The sequence below is a fragment of the Asterias rubens genome, chromosome 5 (genome assembly GCF_902459465.1).
Source record: "Asterias rubens chromosome 5, eAstRub1.3, whole genome shotgun sequence".
Lineage (NCBI taxonomy): Eukaryota > Metazoa > Echinodermata > Asteroidea > Forcipulatida > Asteriidae > Asterias > Asterias rubens.
This window is the reverse complement of record NC_047066.1, coordinates 15,982,406-16,004,076: the sequence shown is the minus strand read 5'-3', so window position 1 is coordinate 16,004,076 and position 21,671 is coordinate 15,982,406. Positions and strand designations below refer to the sequence as shown.

Genomic DNA, 21,671 nt, shown 5'->3' with positions numbered 1-21,671 from the left:
CAACAGAATACCGCCCAAATAGAGAAATTTCGCCAGAATCCTCGTTTTTACTGGGATCCTGGTTTATAGGTCATTCAGATAAAGGTTTCTGGACAGATACGCCAGTGGGATTCCCAGCGGGCTATTTCATAACAAGGATCCTGGTTGGATTCTTTCTGTTTAGATTGTTGTAAACAGGAACTTTGTCGGTCTACCAACTGTGCTTTCTAGCCCGATTTTGGCAGTCTCCCTATTTTGTCAAAATTCTTTGATCAAGGGTGCAGTCATCCAGAAGCCTTACAAACGCTAGCTACCATATAGCAGGGGAACACAGCTAACTTTATGATACAACCTGTGAAGCAGCAGCCAGGGGATCACCAGTTAGTTTATAACTTCTTTTACAACAAGAGTTGACTGTGTATCTGTACCTAATCAGCCGTCGATTTCACAAAGAGTTAGGACTCGTCTTATCTCGAGTTAGGACTGTTAACTCGTCCTAACTTAGGATTAATCTTAAGGTCTGCATGCTACATGCTACAGTGCAGGGTTGGGACTCGTCCTAAGTCATAAGATTAGTCTTAAGTTAGGAAGAGTTTGGTGAAATCGACAGCTGTCAACTGTTTGCATTATAATTGTTGGAGTTGAATATGTATCTATCGTTAAGACATTCTGTAGGTTCCTCATGAATGCTGTACATACAGTGTATGATCATGTATTTATGTCATATGAGAAGACAGATGTGCTGTAATAAAAACCTTGGCATGACTTGATCAAGTTTGTCATATCTCCACCGGTCAAAAAGCAGCCACTCAAGTCGACTTTCTTGATATTCTTCAAGTGATGACACCATGATTCAACAGTACCACTCAAAGCTGTACAACCATAAAGCACTAATTCTGCTAGGTTCGTCATTTGACCGAGTGAGACTGCCATATGAAGCATATCAGCACCTGTAAGGCAGCAATTACCAAAGTTAAGTATCTTGACCTGTGTCATACCTTTCAGATTAACTGACCACAAATCCACAGAGCCACTCAAGTCTTTATTTGAATAGAGTTTGAACTCGATTAAGTTTGGCAGGTGGCAAATTGCATCAAGAATGCATGGCATATCTTTGCCAGTCATTGCACAGAAACCCAAGTCAAACTTTTGTAAGTTTTCCAAGTTGCTCAAATGAGAGGCCCATGTTGATGCAGAACCACCCAACTTTGGGTTTGAGGGAAGCCTCAATTCAACCAGGTTGGGTAACTGACAAACGTGTTCCATATCTGGACCTGTCAGCGCACATTTGGCCATCTCTAGCTCTTTGAGGGACTTTAAGTTCTTCAGTTGGCCCGACCATAGGTCAACAGAGTTGCCCAAAGCCATATTTCCATCTAGTATCAGCACAGTCAACATGGGCAGAAATCCAAGTGAATCAGTAACATAACCCATATCTTCCCCCGTTAGAGAGCAGAATCTCAAACCAAGTATCTTGAGACGTTTCAGATGCCTTAAACTGTGAGCCCATGTTGCAGCACAGGCACCCAGAGATGTATTTCCTATCAGCTGCAACTCTTCCAAGTTGGTCAGACCACACAGTGACATTGCAACATGTACCATATCTACATCTATCAAAGAGCAACCACCAATGAAGAGTTTCTGTAGCTTTTCCAGATACCTCAACCGAGAGGACCAAACTGCTGCACAGCTTCCCAAGTTTTTATTCTTGAAGAGCTTCAATTCCACCAGATTCGGCAGGTCATTTGGCGATTCAGAAATGTGAGCCACATGTTGACCTGTCAATGAGCAAGAACTCATGTCCAACTTTTCAAGATGTTTCAACAGCCTCAAATGGGATAAGGCTGGTTCATGGCCACCAATCGCCAAGGTGTGACTTTCTTTTAGTACCAAATTGGTAAATCCAGGAAGCTCACACAGGGAATATATTACATATTTCAAATCGTCACCTCTCAATAAGCAGCCACTCAAGTCGAGCTTATGAAGCTGTGTCATGTATCTCAAATGATGGCACCACAGTTTTGCACAGCCGCCCAATGCCTCATTGTTAGCGATTGCCAACTCAGTCAAGCCAGTCCTATGGCTAAGAACTGCTGCAACAACAGCGGCTGTCAATGAGCAATCATTCAAGTGTAGTACCGAGAGGTTTTTGATGAACTGCACCTGATCTACCCAAGCTGCAGCATTCTGGTTTCTTTTGTCATCTGTCATTTCATTTTCTGAAAGCTCTAACCGAGACAGTTTGGCTGCTTTGCTCAAAGCCGATACAATGCAATGCATTTTTCTTCCAGTCATTTTGCACCGAGTCAGTGTCAGAGCCGTTAGATTCGTCATTGCAGTGAAGGACTTTGCTAAACCTTCACAGAACCTCATTGGTAGATCACACATTTCTATGTGTATCTTTGAAACCTTTGCAAGGTAATTATACCCGCCATTGTTCATCATGATGGTTATATGATCCAGGAACCATATAAATGAGTTGAGGCAGTCTTGGTCCAATTGCTGAAAAGACATTTCTTGAGTTATTAGTGATTGAACAATTTTATTTGGGGGCAACTGATCTGACTGGCCTTCAAAGTAGCAATCAAGAACTAGCTTCCAAACCCTTTGGTCATTTGGGAGCCTTTCTACAAGTGACTCAAGAATCATGTTTGTACAGGCCTCATCATCACCACAGCAAAAGCGTAAAAGATACTCAAACTCACAAGGATCCTTTACTGATGAACAGACAATATGACGGAGAGTTTTCTGAAAGTCTACTGTTGCTTCTTTCAACAAGCTGTTCAAGTATTTCCCAGCACAAAGTTCTTGAAAGGTCTTGTGAATGAACTGAATACTGTTATGACTTTCAAAACACTTTAAGACTCTCTGTTTTGTCAGAATGCCGGCTTTTATAGCCATATCAAGAGTGGTCCTGTCAAACTCTCTTTCTGGAAATGACATGATTGAACTGCTACTAAGTAGACCACGAAGGCCAATCTTTCCGATTTCAATGATGACTTTTGATACTTCTTCTTGAGGCACATCTGACTTTCGCTTGAACATATACAAGAATGCTTGACCGTAGAGCTGTGACATTGTCTCAGGTAGGCTGGATTCTTCTCTCCAAAGTATACACATGAGGAGCAGAAGCATTGGACTCTTCGCCAAATCAGAAAGGATGTTAGAGGACTTGATTCTCTGTATAAGACCATCTTCTTTCTCTACATCCTCAGCAAAGAATCTCTTGACATATTTTACAATACTCTCAGAATCAAATCCATTCACCCTGACACTTGCGAACGGTTTTTGAATCAAATTTCTTGTAATCAGTCTGTCAAAATGAGAGGGGCGAGTTGAAACAACGACAAAGCATTCTCGACCTATCTTCCGATTCAGAATCTTAAAGATAGAACCAATTGAAGTTGTATCATGAGAAATTAACTCATCAAAACCGTCAAACAGGATCAGAACCTTGTCTGGATTCTTGGTGATGAATGAATCCAAATCTGTACGGTTGACTAACGTATCCTCATCTAAAAGTTGGTCAAAAATTGCATCAATAAGCTCTGAGGTTTTGTCAAGTGCACTCATTTTCAAAGTAAAGACAAGTTTGTAGCTTTGCATTGCAGTAGAAGCGCCAACTGCCCAATCATATGCCATTTTATCAACAAGAGTGGACTTCCCTCTTCCAGCTACTCCGTTTAAAATAACTCGTTTAATAGGAAGACCCTCTTTTGAGGCCAGATGAAAGATTTCATTATAGGATTTTAAACTCTCATTAGTTTCTAACAACAATTTGGTATAGATGTCCTTGACATGTTTAGTGTCATCATCTTCCCATGGAATGCCTTTTACAAAGCTCCCTGTGCTCGTGTATCGTCTTTTTATTGCTGTCTCACAGTGGTCTGCCGCTGTTTGCTCCAACCTTGTCTGGTGTTTGATCGCCTTAGTCTCATCTGCATACAGGGAGAGAGAAACAAGAGAAGAAAACAACCGTAAACTCAAACACTCAATGAAGAATGAAAATATCTGTTAAAAAACATTCATTTGTAAGTTGCTCTGCCACTCTCATCTTTATTTGGCTTAAAGGCCCGGTCCCACTGCAGCGATAACAAAAACGATAACGACCACGACGCAAAGAAAACGCATTCTACTGGTAGAATTGCTCCTGCAGAATACGCACACGCTCATTCAACCAATGGAATGCGTTTTCTTTGCGTCATTATTGTTATCGCTGCAGTGGGACCGGGCCTTTACTGTCAGTTGAGTCATGAGGCCTGTCTTAAAACAGTCAGTAAAAAAGATTCCTTAAAGCCGGGAAATTTTTAGAATTTTTGAAGAAACCTGACCAAAATCTCCTTCTTTGCAGTAAAAATGTGACCCTTCTGGGCATTTGACAGTTACTACATTCAGCTGCCCAGTGTGTGTACAGATACATGCCCAACATCCTGCAGCCTTACTGCCCTCGTTACCCTGGGACTAGCTGTAGCAATCTCTCAAGTTACTAACCCCCTGAATGTGGTTGCTGAAAAAAATGTTGTATCATTATTATGGTTTGGCTACTAGTCCATATTACTTACAACTATTTGGACAATCAGTAAAAAAACTTACCTCCCCTTCCGGTTTCCTTACAAACATTGAAGGTATTTCCCGAGACAGGTCCTAGGAAGATGAAATTCCCACTACCTTCAACATTTATATCTCCAATGACCGATGGCTGGGTACATGTACATGTTGGTGTTGATGGTGGTACAAAACATTGCTGGGGTTGACATGCTTCTGTGAAAATCAATAATGGGAAAAGTTTCAAATCTCAAGAAACTTTTGTTTGGACAACAAGGTTACTACTGGAAATGATATTAATTTGTCTGACTCAAATTCTCGTTTTTTTTCTCTGCACTCTCCAAATCTGCCTGCTGTATAGACTGTGCAAGTCTCATGCAAAACACAACTAGAAACAAGTCAATCGAAGATCTTTTTTTCTAAAAACAAAGCTTTGTTTTGATAAGCTTTGTGATCGGAGGTTGGCACAAGTTCTATTTTCAGTAACATGAAGCTGAGATTAGTTTTAATTCTTGAGTTTTCTTTGTTACGTTGTTGAAATGAGTTTAATTTCATATTTTTTATCACTTATATACATGTCATGGTCACATACCTGTTAAATTAAAATAAGTGACGAAATCTCGCCAATTTAAAACTCCATAAATTATGGTTGGGTTGGGACCACAATGGTCCAAGAAGTTAGAATACGCATGAAAACTTGCACAAAAATGCCTTGTTCAAATTACCCTGAGTGCTTTGCAAGTGTTGACAGTGCATTTGGTGCAGTGGTTGTTGCTCTTCATGACAACTATCGCCGTGGTTATTAGCTCCTCCTCCATGCTGCTCCTGGGCATCACATGATGCTACTCCTCCATGCTGCTCCTGGGCATCACATGATGCTACTCCTCCATGCTGCTCCTGGGCATCACATGATGCTACTCCTCCATGCTGCTCCTGGGCATCACATGATGCTACTCCTCCATGCTGCTCCTGGGCATCACATGATGCTACTCCTCCATGCTGCTCCTGGGCATCACATGATGCTACTCCTCCATGCTGCTCCTGGGCATCACATGATGCTACTCCTCCATGCTGCTCCTGGGCATCACATGATGCTACTCCTCCATGCTGCTCCTGGGCATCACATGATGCTACTCCTCCATGCTGCTCCTGGGCATCACATGATGCTACTCCTCCATGCTGCTCCTGGGCATCACATGATGCTACTCCTCCATGCTGCTCCTGGGCATCACATGATGCTACTCCTCCATGCTGCTCCTGGGCATCACATGATGCTACTCCTCCATGCTGCTCCTGGGCATCACATGATGCTACTCCTCCATGCTGCTCCTGGGCATCACATGATGCTACTCCTCCATGCTGCTCCTGGGCATCACATGATGCTACTCCTCCATGCTGCTCCTGGGCATCACATGATGCTCCTCCTCCATGCTGCTCCTGGGCATCACATGATGCTACTCCTCCATGCTGCTCCTGGGCATCACATGATGCTACTCCTCCATGCTGCTCCTGGGCATCACATGATGCTACTCCTCCATGCTGCTCCTGGGCATCACATGATGCTACTCCTCCATGCTGCTCCTGGGCATCACATGATGCTACTCCTCCATGCTGCTCCTGGGCATCACATGATGCTACTCCTCCATGCTGCTCCTGGGCATCACATGATGCTACTCCTCCATGCTGCTCCTGGGCATCACATGATGCTACTCCTCCATGCTGCTCCTGGGCATCACATGATGCTACTGTTGTCTTTTTCTCCACATCTTCCATGATGAAGAGAACAGATCTAAATAAAGTCAGTTAACAAAAAAACAATAAATATTGATAAAGAAACTAATTACGTTTTTGCAGATATATTAAAGGCCATTCTAAAGTAAAATGAAGCATGGAGTTAGGATTAGACTGCATATAAGTTACAAATGTTACCCTTTCACGCTTTGGTGTGGTGTCATTTAGCCTTCAAGGATATTGAAACACAACAACGTTCCATGTTGGGTACCACAGGGAGGAGTGTTGGCTCCGTGTGGGAGCGCCCCCACCCCTCAATGATCTCTGGCGTACGTTGCGGTGAGGAACAGAACAGTTTCTTTTGAAGCCGCTCCTCCATCTCCAGGCATGCAAGGTGAACGAGTTTCTCAATCCTACAGCAAGAGAGCACCACGAGCAACTAGCTCCACCATTGAGCTGTGCTGGCGCCCTCCTGGTTGATTGGCACGAATGTTACAGTACTTAGGGTCGGTACTTCAGGTATTCAGGTATTAACCTTTTTTCACATATGTGGAAAGTATTGCAACACATAGTAAAGACTGGTGCGCATTGCTTCATTAACTTATTGAAGCGACAATCAAGCCAAGGAGCTTGAAGGGTTGCCACTCGATAAAGTAGTACCTCTAGGGGAACACCACTTTGCAAAATTTAACATGTAAATTAATAGTAATTAAGTGTAATTAATAGAAAGTGAAAGTTGAAAGTTCATTTTACTCTTATAGTCCCTTGCACTTTCAGTGGGTTCACATACACTGATAGATATTATTTTCATGGATGAAGTTATTACCGAAAATAAGACAAAGTTCTGCATTAGCAAAACGATCAACATGTAACAATTGATAATGTGGCATTATGACGGGTGTAATATTTATGCACGATGTACGTCACAATGCTGACCCAAAACGAGGCGATGGGCGCAGCCACTGCAAGTGATGGGGGACTTGCGCCCATAACCTCATTTTGGGTAAGAATTATGACATCATGCATTTAAACATTTAGAGGCGTATAGAGGGCGGTAGTGATCAATGCAAGAAAGTGCTAGGAAGAAATCTGTTCAAGGACGTGGCTGGGAGAGTTTACATTTTATTTTCAAAAAATATTGTCATCACAAAAAGTGTAGCTCCCTGAATCCATTTGTTGGTACCAGTATTTATAAATTTACTTATTGACCTCATAAACACAGCCTCCATCTGACTCGACCCTCCAGAAAACACAATCTCCAATTCCATCAAATTCGTCAGTCAACCAAAATCTACGGCAGCAGTTTTGGTGCAGTTATATAATACAGGGCCACTCCAGGGTTAGGGATATAAGCCATTAGGGTTGGGGTTAATAGGCCATTAGCGTTAGGGTTAGAGTTGGGGTTAGGGTAAGGGTTAGGTTAGGGTTAGGGTTATTGTTAGCAGGTTAGGGCTGTCGCCGAGTGTGGCCCTGTATTCTACAGTTACCCCGAAGTAAAACAAATTTTTGCATTTATTTTACTTTTTGACCAAAAAGTGATGATGTTTTTGACCGAAAAGGTATTAATGAATGGGAATCAAAGTGTGTTGAATCGGTTTTCAACTAGTGGTTTAAACCCGCCGAGGCCTGGTTCTTGATAATTTACCTCGACTTTGTCTCGGTAAATTATCAAGAACCAGGCCTCGTTGGGATTAAACCACTAGTTGAAAACCTCGTCACCACACATTGATTCCCTTAAAGGCATGCAGTGGACACTATTGGTAATCGTCAAAGACTAGCCTTCACAGTTGGTGTATCTCAACATGCATAATATAACAAACCTGTGAAAATTTGAGCTCAATCGGTCATGGAACTTGCGCGATGAAAATGAAAGAAAAAAACACCCTTGTCACACAAAGTTGTGTGCGTTTTAGATGGTTGATTTCGAGACCTCAAGTTCTAAATGTGAGGTTTTGAAATCAAATCCGTGGAAAATTACTTCTTTCTCGAAAACTATGTCACTTCAGAGGGAGCCGTTTCGCACAATAGTTTATACCATCAACCTCTCCCCATTACTCGTCTCCAAGAAAGGTTTTATGCTAATAACTATTTTGAGTAATTACCTTAGTGTTCACTGCCTTTAATACTCACACTTCACAGTCACACGACCAGTTGCTGGATCGTAAATTCCTATGTAAGGAAATTAACTTGCACTCCTGATCAACTGTGTACTATAAATTCTCCCTGCGGTGCACTCGTTTGATCAGATCATTCTTGTAAGTTCCCCCGCGGAAGTTTCAGGAGGATGCTACAAACCGCTTACCAAGCATGAGTAGATCTCAGCATAGAGCTTGCTCTATGATAACACTAACTAGGTTACTGTCTTCATTTCACAAGAGGTATACAATACATAATTATTATGCAGGATGGGACAACTAAGTGAAAGTTACATCGATCCCCGTACAAAGAGTCATTGCTACCTGTGCAATCGCAACGCGACGCCATTATTATAGTGCTTGCAACACAATACGAGAACGACCACTTTATTTAGACGTGCGGGAAAAACCTATTTATAATAATATGGGGAAAACCCAGGGTGTGTGTTAACAAACTATGCATTGGACCGCGGTATGGGCGGCCATCAGGACAAAAGCAAAACAAATCAACATGACAAAAACACGTGCGGAATATAGACGATGTGACCTATGTTTACATTTAAACCGCCCTCTGTTGACAAAACACTGTATATGTCATGTTTCGCCCGGCAAAAAGACACGTAGAGATGGTAAGATTGCATACAGTTTCTAGCTGGCTGCCAAAACACAACACAAAGGTTTTGCCCGGCGGTATGCGCGCGAATCATGTTATGGTTTTCAAATGACGTCAGAGGTCACATCGTCTATATATAAAGCGTCTTTTATTGCGAAGGGCAGGCCTCATTATATACTTTTAGTTTCGATAAGCATTATTGTTTTGTGCCTGATATTAAAGGCAGTGGACACTATTGGTAATTGTTAAAGACTATAGCCTTCACAGTTGGTGTATCTCAACATATGCATAAAATAACTAACCTGTGAAAATTTGAGCTCAATCGGTCATCATGTTGCGAGATATGAATGAAATAAAAAAACACCCTTGTCACACGAAGTTGTGTGCTTACATATTATGCTTGATTTCGAAACCTCAAATTCTAAACTTGAGGTCTCGAAATCAAATTCATGGAAAATTACTTCTTTCTCGAAAACTACGTCACTTCAGAGGGAGCCGTTTCTCACAATGTTTTATACTATCAACAGCTCTCCATTGCTTGATGCTGATAATTATTTTGAGGTATTACCAATAGTGTCCACTGCCTTTAATGATTTGCCAATAGTTGTTTTTTGTTCACCACGTTGCTGATGCATGTGGCATTACGTACTGCTCCTGGCACTGCATGGAAGGACTCTCGGATCATATAGCACGTTTTATGCTTTGGAGCGGCTATTAGTTAGCAGAATTCTATAAAATCTGCTAACCTGGGGCTATATAATTCGTGGAGCCGACGTAGGCTATATATATATAGCTGCTCGACACTGTGTAGGGTCTAATTTAGTTTCACTTAAAATAATGTTTAGCTTAACATTATTTCTCTCGGGGAATGAAGAGATGTTGATAGTTTGATAAAGTAATGCCAGTTTGAGAAAAAATGCCTCACCAAAAACAACATACTTCATGCAAGAATCTGAAAGCACACTGTCAGATACACGTGCATCAATTGGGTTTCACTTTCATATTCACTAATTGCAGCTTCAATAAGTGAGTCTAAATTTTCACAGATTTGTTATTGATGCATACCCAGATAGCATCATAACATAGAACCAACGTTGGGCCAACGGAACACTTTCTATGGACCAACATTGGCTGTCAACATTGGCCCAACGCACTTTTGCTTATCGGCCTTATGTTGGGCCAATGTAAAAGTTGGCCCATCCCAACGTTGGCCCAACGTAGACATTGGCTCAACATTGGGCCGATGTCTTGCCCATGTGTGTTAAAACATTGAACCAATAAGCCACTTCGGAGTTCCAGCTGCGCATGTCTATTTCTGCTGACAACGCATGTTGTCTATCTCCAATAACCTTTTGACAATACCAGCGGGTATTGTCAAAAGGATACGGGAGATAGACAAAATCCGTTGTCAGCAGTAACAGGCATGCGCCACCGACAGTCCGAAGTGGCTTATATCAGGCCAACGTAATCGAACATTGAGCCAACATTGAGCCTGTCATTCTGCCAACAGAACAGTTTCATTGGGCCAACATTGGCTGTCAACATTGGCCCAACGTACTTTTGCTCATAGGAGTTACGTTGAGCCAGTGTTAAAATTGGGCCAACGCCGTTGGCCCAATGCAAACATTGGCCAACGTAGAACCAATGAAATGTTTATGTTGGGCCAATGTTGATTACAAATTAATATTGGCCCAATGTACTTTTGCTCATCGGATGTTGGCTAAACATTGCCCCAACGTTGAGCCAACGTATAATTATTCAAAAATATTGACTTTGAGTTTATATTTCTGTTCATGAATGATCTTTATGATTAATTCAAGTAGTTAGTGTCTGTGAATATATACTTTTCAGTTATATTATTTACATGTAGTTTACGATACCAATAACGAACAACCTATACAGGCCTATACATCCTTCTGTACTGTATGTTTTTTTTTGTTTTTTTTTATAAATCTTCGGACATAATTCTTTGTTGGCAGGGGCCGTCCAGGGTAAGGCAAAAGCGATGTGCCCTCCAACAAAAAACATAAATGTTTATAAAAATACAGAAAACAAAAGCATGAATTTTAAAAATGTAGATGCAAATGTAAATGTTTTGCATTTATAGTCCAGGATCCATAGACCTTCCGGTCATGGTTTGTTTTAATTGAAACTGTGTACTTCTTAATTAACATGGTTGAATTACAAATATTTGTTTGAATACTTTTGATGTTCATATTTTCCTACAAAATAATTATTATACACAAAAATACACAAATTTGCCTTGGATAACTTAAATTCACCCAAATTATTGTGATATTATCAAAGAACTGTAAATATTCACACAATTCTAAGCCCCGCCCAAAAATTTGCATTTATATCAATGTTGGCCCAACGTTGGCTCAATGTTGGCTCAATGTTGGCTCAACATTTTAACGTGATCGTCTATAATTGATATAACTGTATTGTCGGTATTACTGGCATTTGACTGTCAATTCCTATACAAAACGTCACCATTAGCGATGATTCTGACCATCAAACGTGTCCTATAACTAACAAACAAAGACATTTAATCTATTTTATGACCAGACACTGGTCATATCCCCTGACTCATTTGTCGTAGTATGATTCTTGTTATAAATGGTTGACGACGAAACATCTGACCGCTGACCTAATTCCAACATATAACTGCGCAACATTTTAACACAACTCCAACGTTTTCCATTTGAAAGCTTTGTCGGTTTGCAAAAAAAACCTAAAACAATCAAACAAGCAAACCAACTCCAACAGCAGTGTATCAACGTTCTGTTTCCAATGGTGTCCCCAAAATGATTGGCAATCGATATGAAAACCCGATCAATTATTTGAACATTTCTGCCAGGCCTTTGTTTTGTGATTTTTTTAGCATAAATTATTTTCTATTGTAAAGCTTTTTTTTTAAGCTGTTCCGACCTACTGTCGGAACAGATATTGTTTTCGTCGAGATTGTTTAAAGTCACCTGGAAGTGGTATTTTTTTAAAATAAAGCTTCTGTCACTAATATATGTGTTTTGATGAGTGGAATGTGAATAAACAGTTAACTAAGGTTTAAAAAAATCAGTTCTTATGTTATTTACAAATTTAAGAGTAGACCCCGACCCGAGAGGGCGCTGTTCGTGACGTCAATCGAGGCAGACTTTGCCTGTAATGCGTAGAGTAAACACAATTGCAAAGTACATGTACGGACCAAGTCGTGAGTTTGTACGTTTCCCAAAAAAATGTTTTTTTTTTTTTTTCCGGCAATGCCGACCAGGTGTATTGCTGCTGAATGCAGAAAAACACTTTTTGAAATGTACCAACTCACGACTTGGACGTACATGTACTTTGCACGTGTGTTTACTATACGCATTGCAGGCAAAGTCTGCCTCGATTGACGTCACAAAAGGGGTAGGCGGAGTCAGCCCCCCAAACAACTTTATATATTTTTTTAACATATAAATCGTGACAAACATTTACAAAAAAATTGTTTTATTGTTCGTAAGCATATACTCTTATGTTTGAAAGAAAACAAATTCTATTTCCAGGTGACTTTAAATATTGTTCTTTGTTTCCGCCTAAAACCCCAAAAGATTTGTACACGTTTTTTCTTTAAAGGCAGTGGACACTATTGGTAATTACTCAAAATAATTATTAGCATGAACCCGTTTTTTGGTAACGAGTATAGATGGGGAGAGGTCGATAGTATAAAACATTGTGAGAAACGGCTCCCTCTGAAGTAATGTAGTTTTAGAGAAAGAAGCAATTTTCCACGAATTTGATTTTCGAGACCTCAGATTTAGAATTTGAGGTCCCGAAATCAAGCATCTGAAAGCACACAACTTTGTGTTACAAGGGTGTTTTTTTCTTTCATAGTTATCTAGCAACTCCGACGACCAATCGAGCTCAATTTTTCACAGGTTTGTTATGCATATGTTGAGATACAGTAAGTGAGAAGACTGGTCTTTGACAACTACCAATAGTGTCAAATGGCTTTAAGATATTTCGTAAGACTTGTTTAATCCAGGTGTTTAGGAAGACGCGTGTAACTTGGATTTATCCACGTCTATATACTACACTATAGTATAAAGATAAACGCCTTTCGTAGTTACAGCCCCTAATGTATAGTTAATTAATTATGAATTATGTTGCAATTCAGCGGTATGCTGCGATGACATTTTAAAAATAAATTAACCATAATTTAATTAAAATAATTATAGAAAAAACATGTTATAAACTGTCATAATGCCGACCTCAACAATGTTGGTCAAAAAAAAAATTGCTATCGTTGCCAAGGCCAATGTAATGGACTAAAAATCATCGTTGGTCCAATGAATAAGCTTTTAATGCTACCAACCTTCTCAACACTGATCGCAAACGTTACACAATGCGCGATGAATCAATGCGGTAATGCCAACCTACTAGAGCTAACATTGGGCCGATATTGATGTCACACTTAAAACCAACATTGGTCCGAAATTGATGTCCCACTTAAAACCAACGTTGGCGCAACATTGAGTGCCAACGTGAAACCAATGTGGTAATGCCGACCTAGAGCCAACATTGGTCCTACGTTGGAAACTAACACAATGCCGATATTGCTGTCCGACTTATAACCAACGTTGGCTCAACATTGAGTGCCATCGTAGAACCAATGTGGTAATGCCGACCTATAGAGCCAACATTGGTACTACGAATATAAACCAACACAGTGCCGATATTGGTGTCCCACTTATAACCAACGTTGGCTCAACATTAAAGGAACAGTTTGCCTTGGATCGGTCGAGTTGGTCTTTGAAATGCGTTTGTAACCGTTTTTTATAAAATGCATATGTGTAGAAAGATGTTGTAAAAGTAGAATACAATGATCCACACAAACATGCCTCGAAACTGCAAGGTTTGCCTTTTACCTCGTCGACTAACACGGTCGGCCATCCAAATGGCCGACCGTGTTAGTTCGCAAAAACCACGCAATTTCGAGGCAAACTTGTGTGGATCATTGTATTCTACTTTTAAAACATCTTTCCGACCATATGCAATTTAAAAAAAAACGGTTACAAACGCTTTTTATAGACCAAATCGTCCGATGCAAGGCAACGTGTTCCTTTAAGTGCCAATACGTAAAACCAATGTAGTAATGCCGACCTAGAGCCAACATTGGTTCTACGTCGAAAACCAACACAATGCCGAATATTGTTTAATTACTAAAAACCAACGTTGGCTCAACATTAAGTGCCAACGTAAAATCAATGTGGTAATGCCGACTTAGCGCCAACATTGGTCCTACGTTGGAAACTAACACAATGCCGATATTGCTGTCCCACTATTAACCAACGTTAGCTCAACATTGCGTGCCAACGTAAAATCAATGTGGTAATGCCGACCTAGAGCCAACATTGGTTCTACGTCGGATACCAACACAATGCCGAATATTGTTTAATTACTAAAAACCAGCATTGGCTCAACATTGATCGCCAGTGTAAAACCAACGTGATTCTGCCGACCTACAGCCAACGTTGGGGTAATGTCAGAAACAAACATAGTGCCAATGCCGAACGTGGCGACGTAGTGCCAACATTGGGCCAACGCCAAAAGCTGACACAATACCAATGCCAACGGTGCCGACCAAACACCAACGTTGGCCCAATGTATGAATGTTATCTGGGTAATGTTCAAATTATTATTATTATTATTATTTCATTTTATCACAGCATGCAAAAGAAAGATCTAATTTTCCTTTGTGCCGGTAACTCCTCGAGCCGGGCTACGTCCCGTAGCCTTAGATCTCAAGGGTCTTTCTCAGGATCCTCGCTGTTCCCAAAAGCGCTGCCTTCTGTAATAGATCTACCCTCACATTTGTCCCTATTTCATCTAGATGTTTCCCCAGTGCTTTGGGAATGGTGCCAAGTGCTCCAACCACCACGGGGACTACTTTTACCTTTACCTGCCAAATCTTACGAAGTTCCCTGGCCAGGTCCTGGTACTTCTCGATCTTTTCCATCTCCTTCGAAGCTACCCTTATATCACCTGGCACCGCTATGTCAATGAGATGACACATCTTCTTCGTCTTATCTAATAGCACAACATCCGGACGCCTATGTTGTATAACATGATCGGTCTGAATGTTAAAGTCCCATAGGATCTTGACCTGGTCGTTCTCTACAACTTTCTCTGGAACATGGTCGTACCATTTCGCAAGTACTTTGACACCATACTTCTCACACAGATCCCAGTGAATCACCTTGGCCAGCTTGTCATGTCTTCCTTTGTACTCCGTCTGGGCCATCTTACTGCATTCGCTAACAATATGAAATACAGTCTCCTCTGCTTTATTGCACGTTCTACACATAGGAGAGACGTTTGCTTTCTCTATCCTTGCCTTCATTACATTTGTCCTTAGAGACTGGTCTTGCGCCGCAGTAATCAAGCCCTCTGTTTCCTTCTTTAGTTCTCCACTCTTTAACCAATTCCATGACTTGCTGCTGGCCACTTCCTCAGTACACCTCAAGAACCGGCCATGAAGTGGTTTGTTCCTCCAATCTTGATGTCTTTCCTCCTTCCTTTCCCTCTTGTACTCTTTCGGCCCAACTTCGTCTGCCCTCGTGTACCTTTGTGCAACTTTCAACAAGCTCTCCTCGGTCCTCCTGACATGACAATGCAAGCTTCTGCGCTCGATGTTAACACTGTCCGCCACGCTAAGCAACCCCCTTCCGCCCTCTGACCTCGGAAGATAGAGTCTACTAACATTTGACCGCGGGTGTAGCATGCCATGCATGGTCATTAGTTTTCTTGTCCTCCTGTCAGTGACATCTAGATCTTCCTTAGTCCACTCGACAATACCCGCACTGTACCTCATCAAAGACACGGCCCATGTGTTAATCGCCTTAATCATGTTCCCCCCGTTTAGTTTAGACTTCAAACATTTCTTTACACGCCTGATGTATTCTGCCTTCAGCCTTACCTTTGATTCCTTGTGAAGGACATGGTCCGATTCAAGTACACCAAGATACCGATAACTCGAGTTATCGGTATCCTCCTCACCCAAATCCCTCAACTGTGCACCATCTGGCAGAGCAATGCCATCGGAATGTACCCTCTTCCCCCTCTTCATGGTCATTGAAGCACATTTCTCCAGACCGAACTGCATCCCAATGTCATCACTGAAAATCCTGACGGTCTGCACCAAAGAGTCGATCTCGGCCTCATTCTTCGCAAACAACTTCAAATCGTCCATAAAAAGCAGATGGTTGATCTTACATCCGTCCTTCTTCATTACATAACCTGCACTCACCTTCCTTAGAATCATCGACAGGGGCATCATCGCAAGAACAAACAGCAGCGGAGACAGAGAGTCACCTTGGAAAATACCTCTTCTTATGCATACCTTGCCCAGATTATCATCGTTGGCTGTCAGATTTGTTCGCCACGTCTTCATGCTCTCACCTAAAAGACGTTTTACTGCATCAGCCACTCCAACCATATCCAGACATTCCATTATCCATGTGTGCGATACCATGTCATACGCCTTCTTGAAGTCAATCCACGCCATTGCCAAATTAGTCTTTCTGCTCCTGCAGTCCTTCAGTACAGCCTTATCGATGATAAGTTGATCCTTCGTACCTCTGGACCGCTTCTTACAGCCTTTCTGCTCCTCCGGAAACAACTGCTGGTCATCCATATGGCGATATAGGTCTTCTGCAATCATACTGGTCAAGAGTTTATACATCACAGGTAAGCACGTGATTGGTCTATAATTACTGGCAATGTTACCTTTCTTGACATCCTTCATGATCAGCACTGTTTTTGCCTCAGTCATCCAAGATGGGACCTTACCCTGTACTAGACAGTCTTGCAATTGTAGGGCCATTCGCTCATGCAAACTACGGAAGTTCTTCAACCAGTACCCATGCACATGGTCCATACCCGGGGCTTTCCAATTTGGCACCTTCTTTATCTGTCTCTTAACCTTGTCCACGTCAATCTGGAACCCTTCTTGCTGTTGTACCCCTCTCAATTCATCTTTCACATCTGTTAGCCATTCCGCTTGTCGGTTGTGTTTTACTGGTTTGTCCCAAATACCACCCCAGAAAGTTTTTGCCTCTGTTGGTCTCGGAACCGCTTGCGTGCTGTCAGCCTTCCCATCCAATTCCTTAAACAACTGACGCTGATTGGTGTTAAATAATCTATTCTGGTGAAATTGTCTAACCCTGTCGTCATACCTCTTCACTTTTGCAGCCTTAGCCTCAACCCTTTGCTTAATCTCCTCTATTACAACACTCACACCCTTACGTTTGACGTTGTACTTTGTCATAATTGTATTCCTTAAGTCTGAACTATTCAACAAACCCTTATTCATTTGTTCTATTCTAATGAGATCTCTTCGCAAATCTTTAATTTGACCCTCCAGCCGACGTTTCCACCATGGTGTACTGTTCCCTTGTTGAGACACCTCTACCCCTAACTTTTCCCCTACTACAACTGCCCCTGCAAAAATAAGACGGTTAGTTTCCGATAAATTATCCGTACTTACCGACCCAAGGACTTTACTTACCACGGCTGACATTTCTGTCAGCCTTTTCCTTGGGACCCGGCGCAAAGCTGAAATACTCCACCCGTTTGACCCCTTCGCCGCTTCCATCACCTCTTGAAGCCTAGCCTTAATCTGCACTTCCTCCTACGTGAACTCTACGCCCTCCTCATCGTCGATGCCATCATCATCCTGACCATTTCGCAACCCTGGCTGGTTCACCTCATCTTCACTCTGTGAGCTAGCAGCAGCCGCCTCCTCCGGTATTTGGTGGTTAACAATATCTGTTCCATCACTTTCAGCTTGTACTATCCTCCTCATCTCCTCAATTTCCACATTGGTTAACCACTGGTTCCGTTTGATAGTACTTATCTGGTCTGCAAGCCGCTGCTCACTAATCTCAAACATTCCTTTATCTTGCCATAGGCTTATCATTCTCCTTTTGTATCCTCTCTTGTCCGGTTCACTCTTAATATAACAGTCCATCGCAATTTTGTTATCGTTCTTTCTCCATTTTCTCCTGGTTCCACCACGAATCCCGTTGTGAGCAGTTTGGATACGATCTGGTAGCACCTGCTCAGGCATACCAACCAGATCGGGTGAAGGACTTCCTCTCTGGGAGTTTGTCAATCTTTCACCGTTGAATTGATGCTCCATAGCACTCATTATTAACATCACAAAATTGTGAGAAAGTTTATACATGTAGTTTCAGGGAGAATCACATACAGCAACGCTGTAGAATATCCAACCCTACGAAGACTTAACACATTATTATTATTATTATTATTATTATTATTATTATTATTATTATTTCATTTTATCACAGCATGCAAAAGAAAGATCTCATTTTCCTTTGTGCCGGTAACTCCTCGAGCCGGGCTACGTCCCGTAGCCTTAGATCTCAAGGGTCTTTATCAGGATCCTCGCTGTTCCCAAAAGCGCTGCCTTCTGTAATAGATCTACCCTCACATTTGTCCCTATTTCATCTAGATGTTTCCCCAGTGCTTTGGGAATGGTGCCAAGTGACGGTGCCAAGTGATTATTATTATTATTATTATTATTATTATTATTATTATTATTATTATTATTATTATTATTATTATTATTATTATTATTATTATTATTATTATTATTATTATTATTATTATTATTATTATTATTATTATTATTATTATTATTATTATTATTATTATTATTATATTATTATTATTATTATTATTATTATTATTATTATTATTATTATTATTATTATTATTATTATTATTATTATTATTATTATTATTATTATTATTATTATTATTATTATTATTATTATTATTATTATTATTATTATTATTATTATTATTATTATTATTATTATTATTATTATTATTATTATTATTATTATTATTATTATTATTATTATTATTATTATTATTATTATTATTATTATTATTTATTCGGCCAGTGTCAAAAACAAATACATACAAGTAAAACAAAGGATAATAAGACTTCAAAAAAGGTAACTTAAATACAGGGTAACTAGAGGAGCGGGATTAGACAAAAGGGTGCAGGACAGATACGGGATGTGGAGGAGAGGAAGGGACAACAATCCATTCTAAGACGGCCAGGATAAACAAAAGCGTACTACTACACTATGACTCAAAAGCCTGCTTATCCAATCCTCGAATAGAGTATAAATAAAAAAAATCACTATGATAAACACTTAGATACTATAAAATAAACAAATATAAATATATACTTTGAGTAAAACTAATAAAAAGTTTGAAGCACTAGATAGATATTTGATAGATTAAGAGCTGCTAACAAACTCGACAACAATTGAAGCTATTTAAACAAGTTATTTAAAAAGAAAAACAGAATAGATAAATAATAAATACTTACATTAATACATGAATGAATGAATAGATAAATAGATAGATAGATAGATAGATAGATAGGTAGATAAAGAAAGAAATAAAGGAAGGGAGGAAGGAGGGAGGGAGGGAGGGAGAGGGAGAGAGAAAGAAAGAATTAATTAAAGAAAGAAAGAAAGAAAGAAATAAGTAAATAAATAAATAAATAAATGAAAAAGTAATTGAGTAAATCAATAAATAAATAAAGGAATAATTAAATAAATAAATAAATAAATAAATGATGAATAATAAATAAAAGAACGAACGAATGAATAAATAAATTAATTAATAAGTAGCTAAATAAACAAACAGATAAATAAATAAAAAATAAAAAATAATAAATTAATCAAACAAAAGATAATTTCAAAAATAGATAAATAAATAACCATTAAGTGGGGGAAAAAATCAATACCGATCAAATCAAGTCAAAACAGATCAAATCAAATACAATCCAATACAATAAAAAGGATTAGCATTAAATATCATTATTGAAATAACTAGACAGTTGGTTGTTAAAACCCCTCCAAGAGTCAAGGATGACCGAGTTCTTAACGGCGGTTGGCAAGCTACTCCAGATACGAGGGAAAGAATGAACTAGAGAATTCTTCAGGCAATGAGTTCTGGCAAAGTGATGGTTGAAGGTCAGAGTGTCCAAGTGACGGGTATTGATTTGGGTGAGGGAAGTAACTGCGGAGCATTTGACTTGTCCAAAGAAACATTTCATGGTAATTAGAACAGTTAGTCTGTTTCTCCGGGCATCTAAGCTTAGCATGTTCAGTGATTTGAGTCTATTATCATATGACATGACACCTCTTTGTTGCTTGAGACACATCCTGGCAGCTCTCCTTTGCACTCTTTTCAATTGGGACGACATAGTTGCTGTGTAAGGGGACCAGGCAGGCAGACCATAGCACTGGAAGAACTAAGGAACGGTAAAGTGATAGTAGTGCCTCTGTGGATGATCCCCCGCGACATGCCATATAAAACCAAGAGTTTTGTTTGCTTTTTTGACAACAGCATCAACGTGGTCGTTCCAGGTGAGGGTGTTGTTGATGATCACTCCAATATATTTGAAGGTTGATGTGACTGCAAGCTCTGAACCATGCAGTGTGTAGTGAGGTAGAGTAAGTGTTTTTTGGATCGTGTCATGTGCATGACCTTTGACTTGACAATGTTGATTTTCATGCCATTAGATTCGCTCCATCGACCAATGGCGTTGATATCAGATTGAAGCGTGATTTCATCGTGGGTGGAGAAGATGGGATGGTACAACAATGTATCGTCAGCAAATAAGAGGCAGTTAGTTGAAACATTACAGGAGATGTCACTGATAAAGAGGTTGAAGAGTAATGGGCCAAGGACACTTCATTGAGGAACACCAGAGGTGACAGGTGCCAAAGATGACAAAGCACCCCGGTACATCACGCGATTTTGACGGCCAATAAGGAATGATTTCAGCCATGCCCAAGTTTGTCCTCGAATGTTGAAATTGCGCGAAAGTTTTTCAAGTAGAAGATGATGTGGCATAGTGTCGAAGGCCTTGCTGAAGTCAAGGAATACAGCTTCAATGCGTGGTGGGCGTCGCTTGTCCATTATGGATTGCATTTGTTAATTGGGTAACACAAGATCGGCGTGCAGTAAAGCCATGTTGTTGATCATCCACTAATCCAAATTACGAAATGTGGTCGTTAATGTTATCTGCGACAGCTCTACTTTCCATCACCTTGCAAATGACTGATGTAAGTGCAATTGGACGATAATTCTTAACAATTTCTTGTTTAGCAAGTTGTCTGAATCGTGGAAAGCTGGAGGACACTTGGATTTTCTCTGGTCTCTAACGAAACACCAAAAACTGCGTTTGTTATCAGGCGAAGAGAACAGACCGTTGATATATTTCATGTACAATGTTTTAGTTAGACTTTTCACTTTGTTTCTAACACGTTTGTAGAAAGTCCAATCAGAGCTGTTGCTAGAGCGTTTTGATTTAATGAACAGCTTACGTTTGAGAAGGATGAGCTTTTTTAGTTCAGGGGAAATCCAGGGAGAGATTTTATTTCGACGGCATGGGATACACCAAGCGAGAATGCTGTACAGTAGTATTTGACAATTGAACTTAGGTTCAATGGAGCCTTACATGTTCATGAAGCCTTTGTGTTTAACCCGCCAGCCAGCTTTACAAGGCCACATGGGGAATTCAATTTATTTTGTAGGTTAGCATGGCCTGATATTTTTTAACAATAGTCCCCAAATAG

The 21,671-nt window shown here is 40.3% G+C and overlaps 1 protein-coding gene across 2 annotated transcripts; it reads right to left on the bottom strand.

The window, feature by feature from the left end:
• Positions 1–519: 519 nt before the first annotated feature.
• LOC117289955 lies at positions 520–8,763 on the bottom strand. 2 transcript variants are annotated; one of them, XM_033771164.1, is made up of 4 exons: positions 8,358–8,763; positions 5,250–6,313; positions 4,573–4,740; positions 520–3,917 (listed from the first exon to the last, which is right to left on the bottom strand). In XM_033771164.1, the coding sequence occupies exons 2-4, from the start codon at positions 6,295–6,297 to the stop codon at positions 688–690; spliced, it is 4,446 nt and encodes a 1,481-aa protein (XP_033627055.1). In that variant the 5' UTR covers positions 6,298–6,313; positions 8,358–8,763; the 3' UTR covers positions 520–687. The 2 variants fall into 2 exon arrangements, with proteins under 2 accessions (XP_033627055.1, XP_033627056.1); XM_033771165.1 differs by having other exon boundaries at positions 8,386–8,763.
• Between the last annotated feature and the right edge of the window lie 12,908 nt (positions 8,764–21,671).

Excerpts from the sequence above, each read along its gene's own strand:
- LOC117289955 (XM_033771164.1), bottom strand. The coding sequence starts at position 6,297 with ATGGAAGATGTGGAGAAAAAGACAACAGTAGCATCATGTGATGCCCAG. Across the intron at positions 4,741-5,249 it reads ACACTTGCAAAGCACTCAGG|AAGCATGTCAACCCCAGCAA; the intron begins GTAATTTGAACA and ends TGATTTTCACAG. Across the intron at positions 3,918-4,572 it reads TAAGGAAACCGGAAGGGGAG|ATGAGACTAAGGCGATCAAA; the intron begins GTAAGTTTTTTT and ends CCCTGTATGCAG.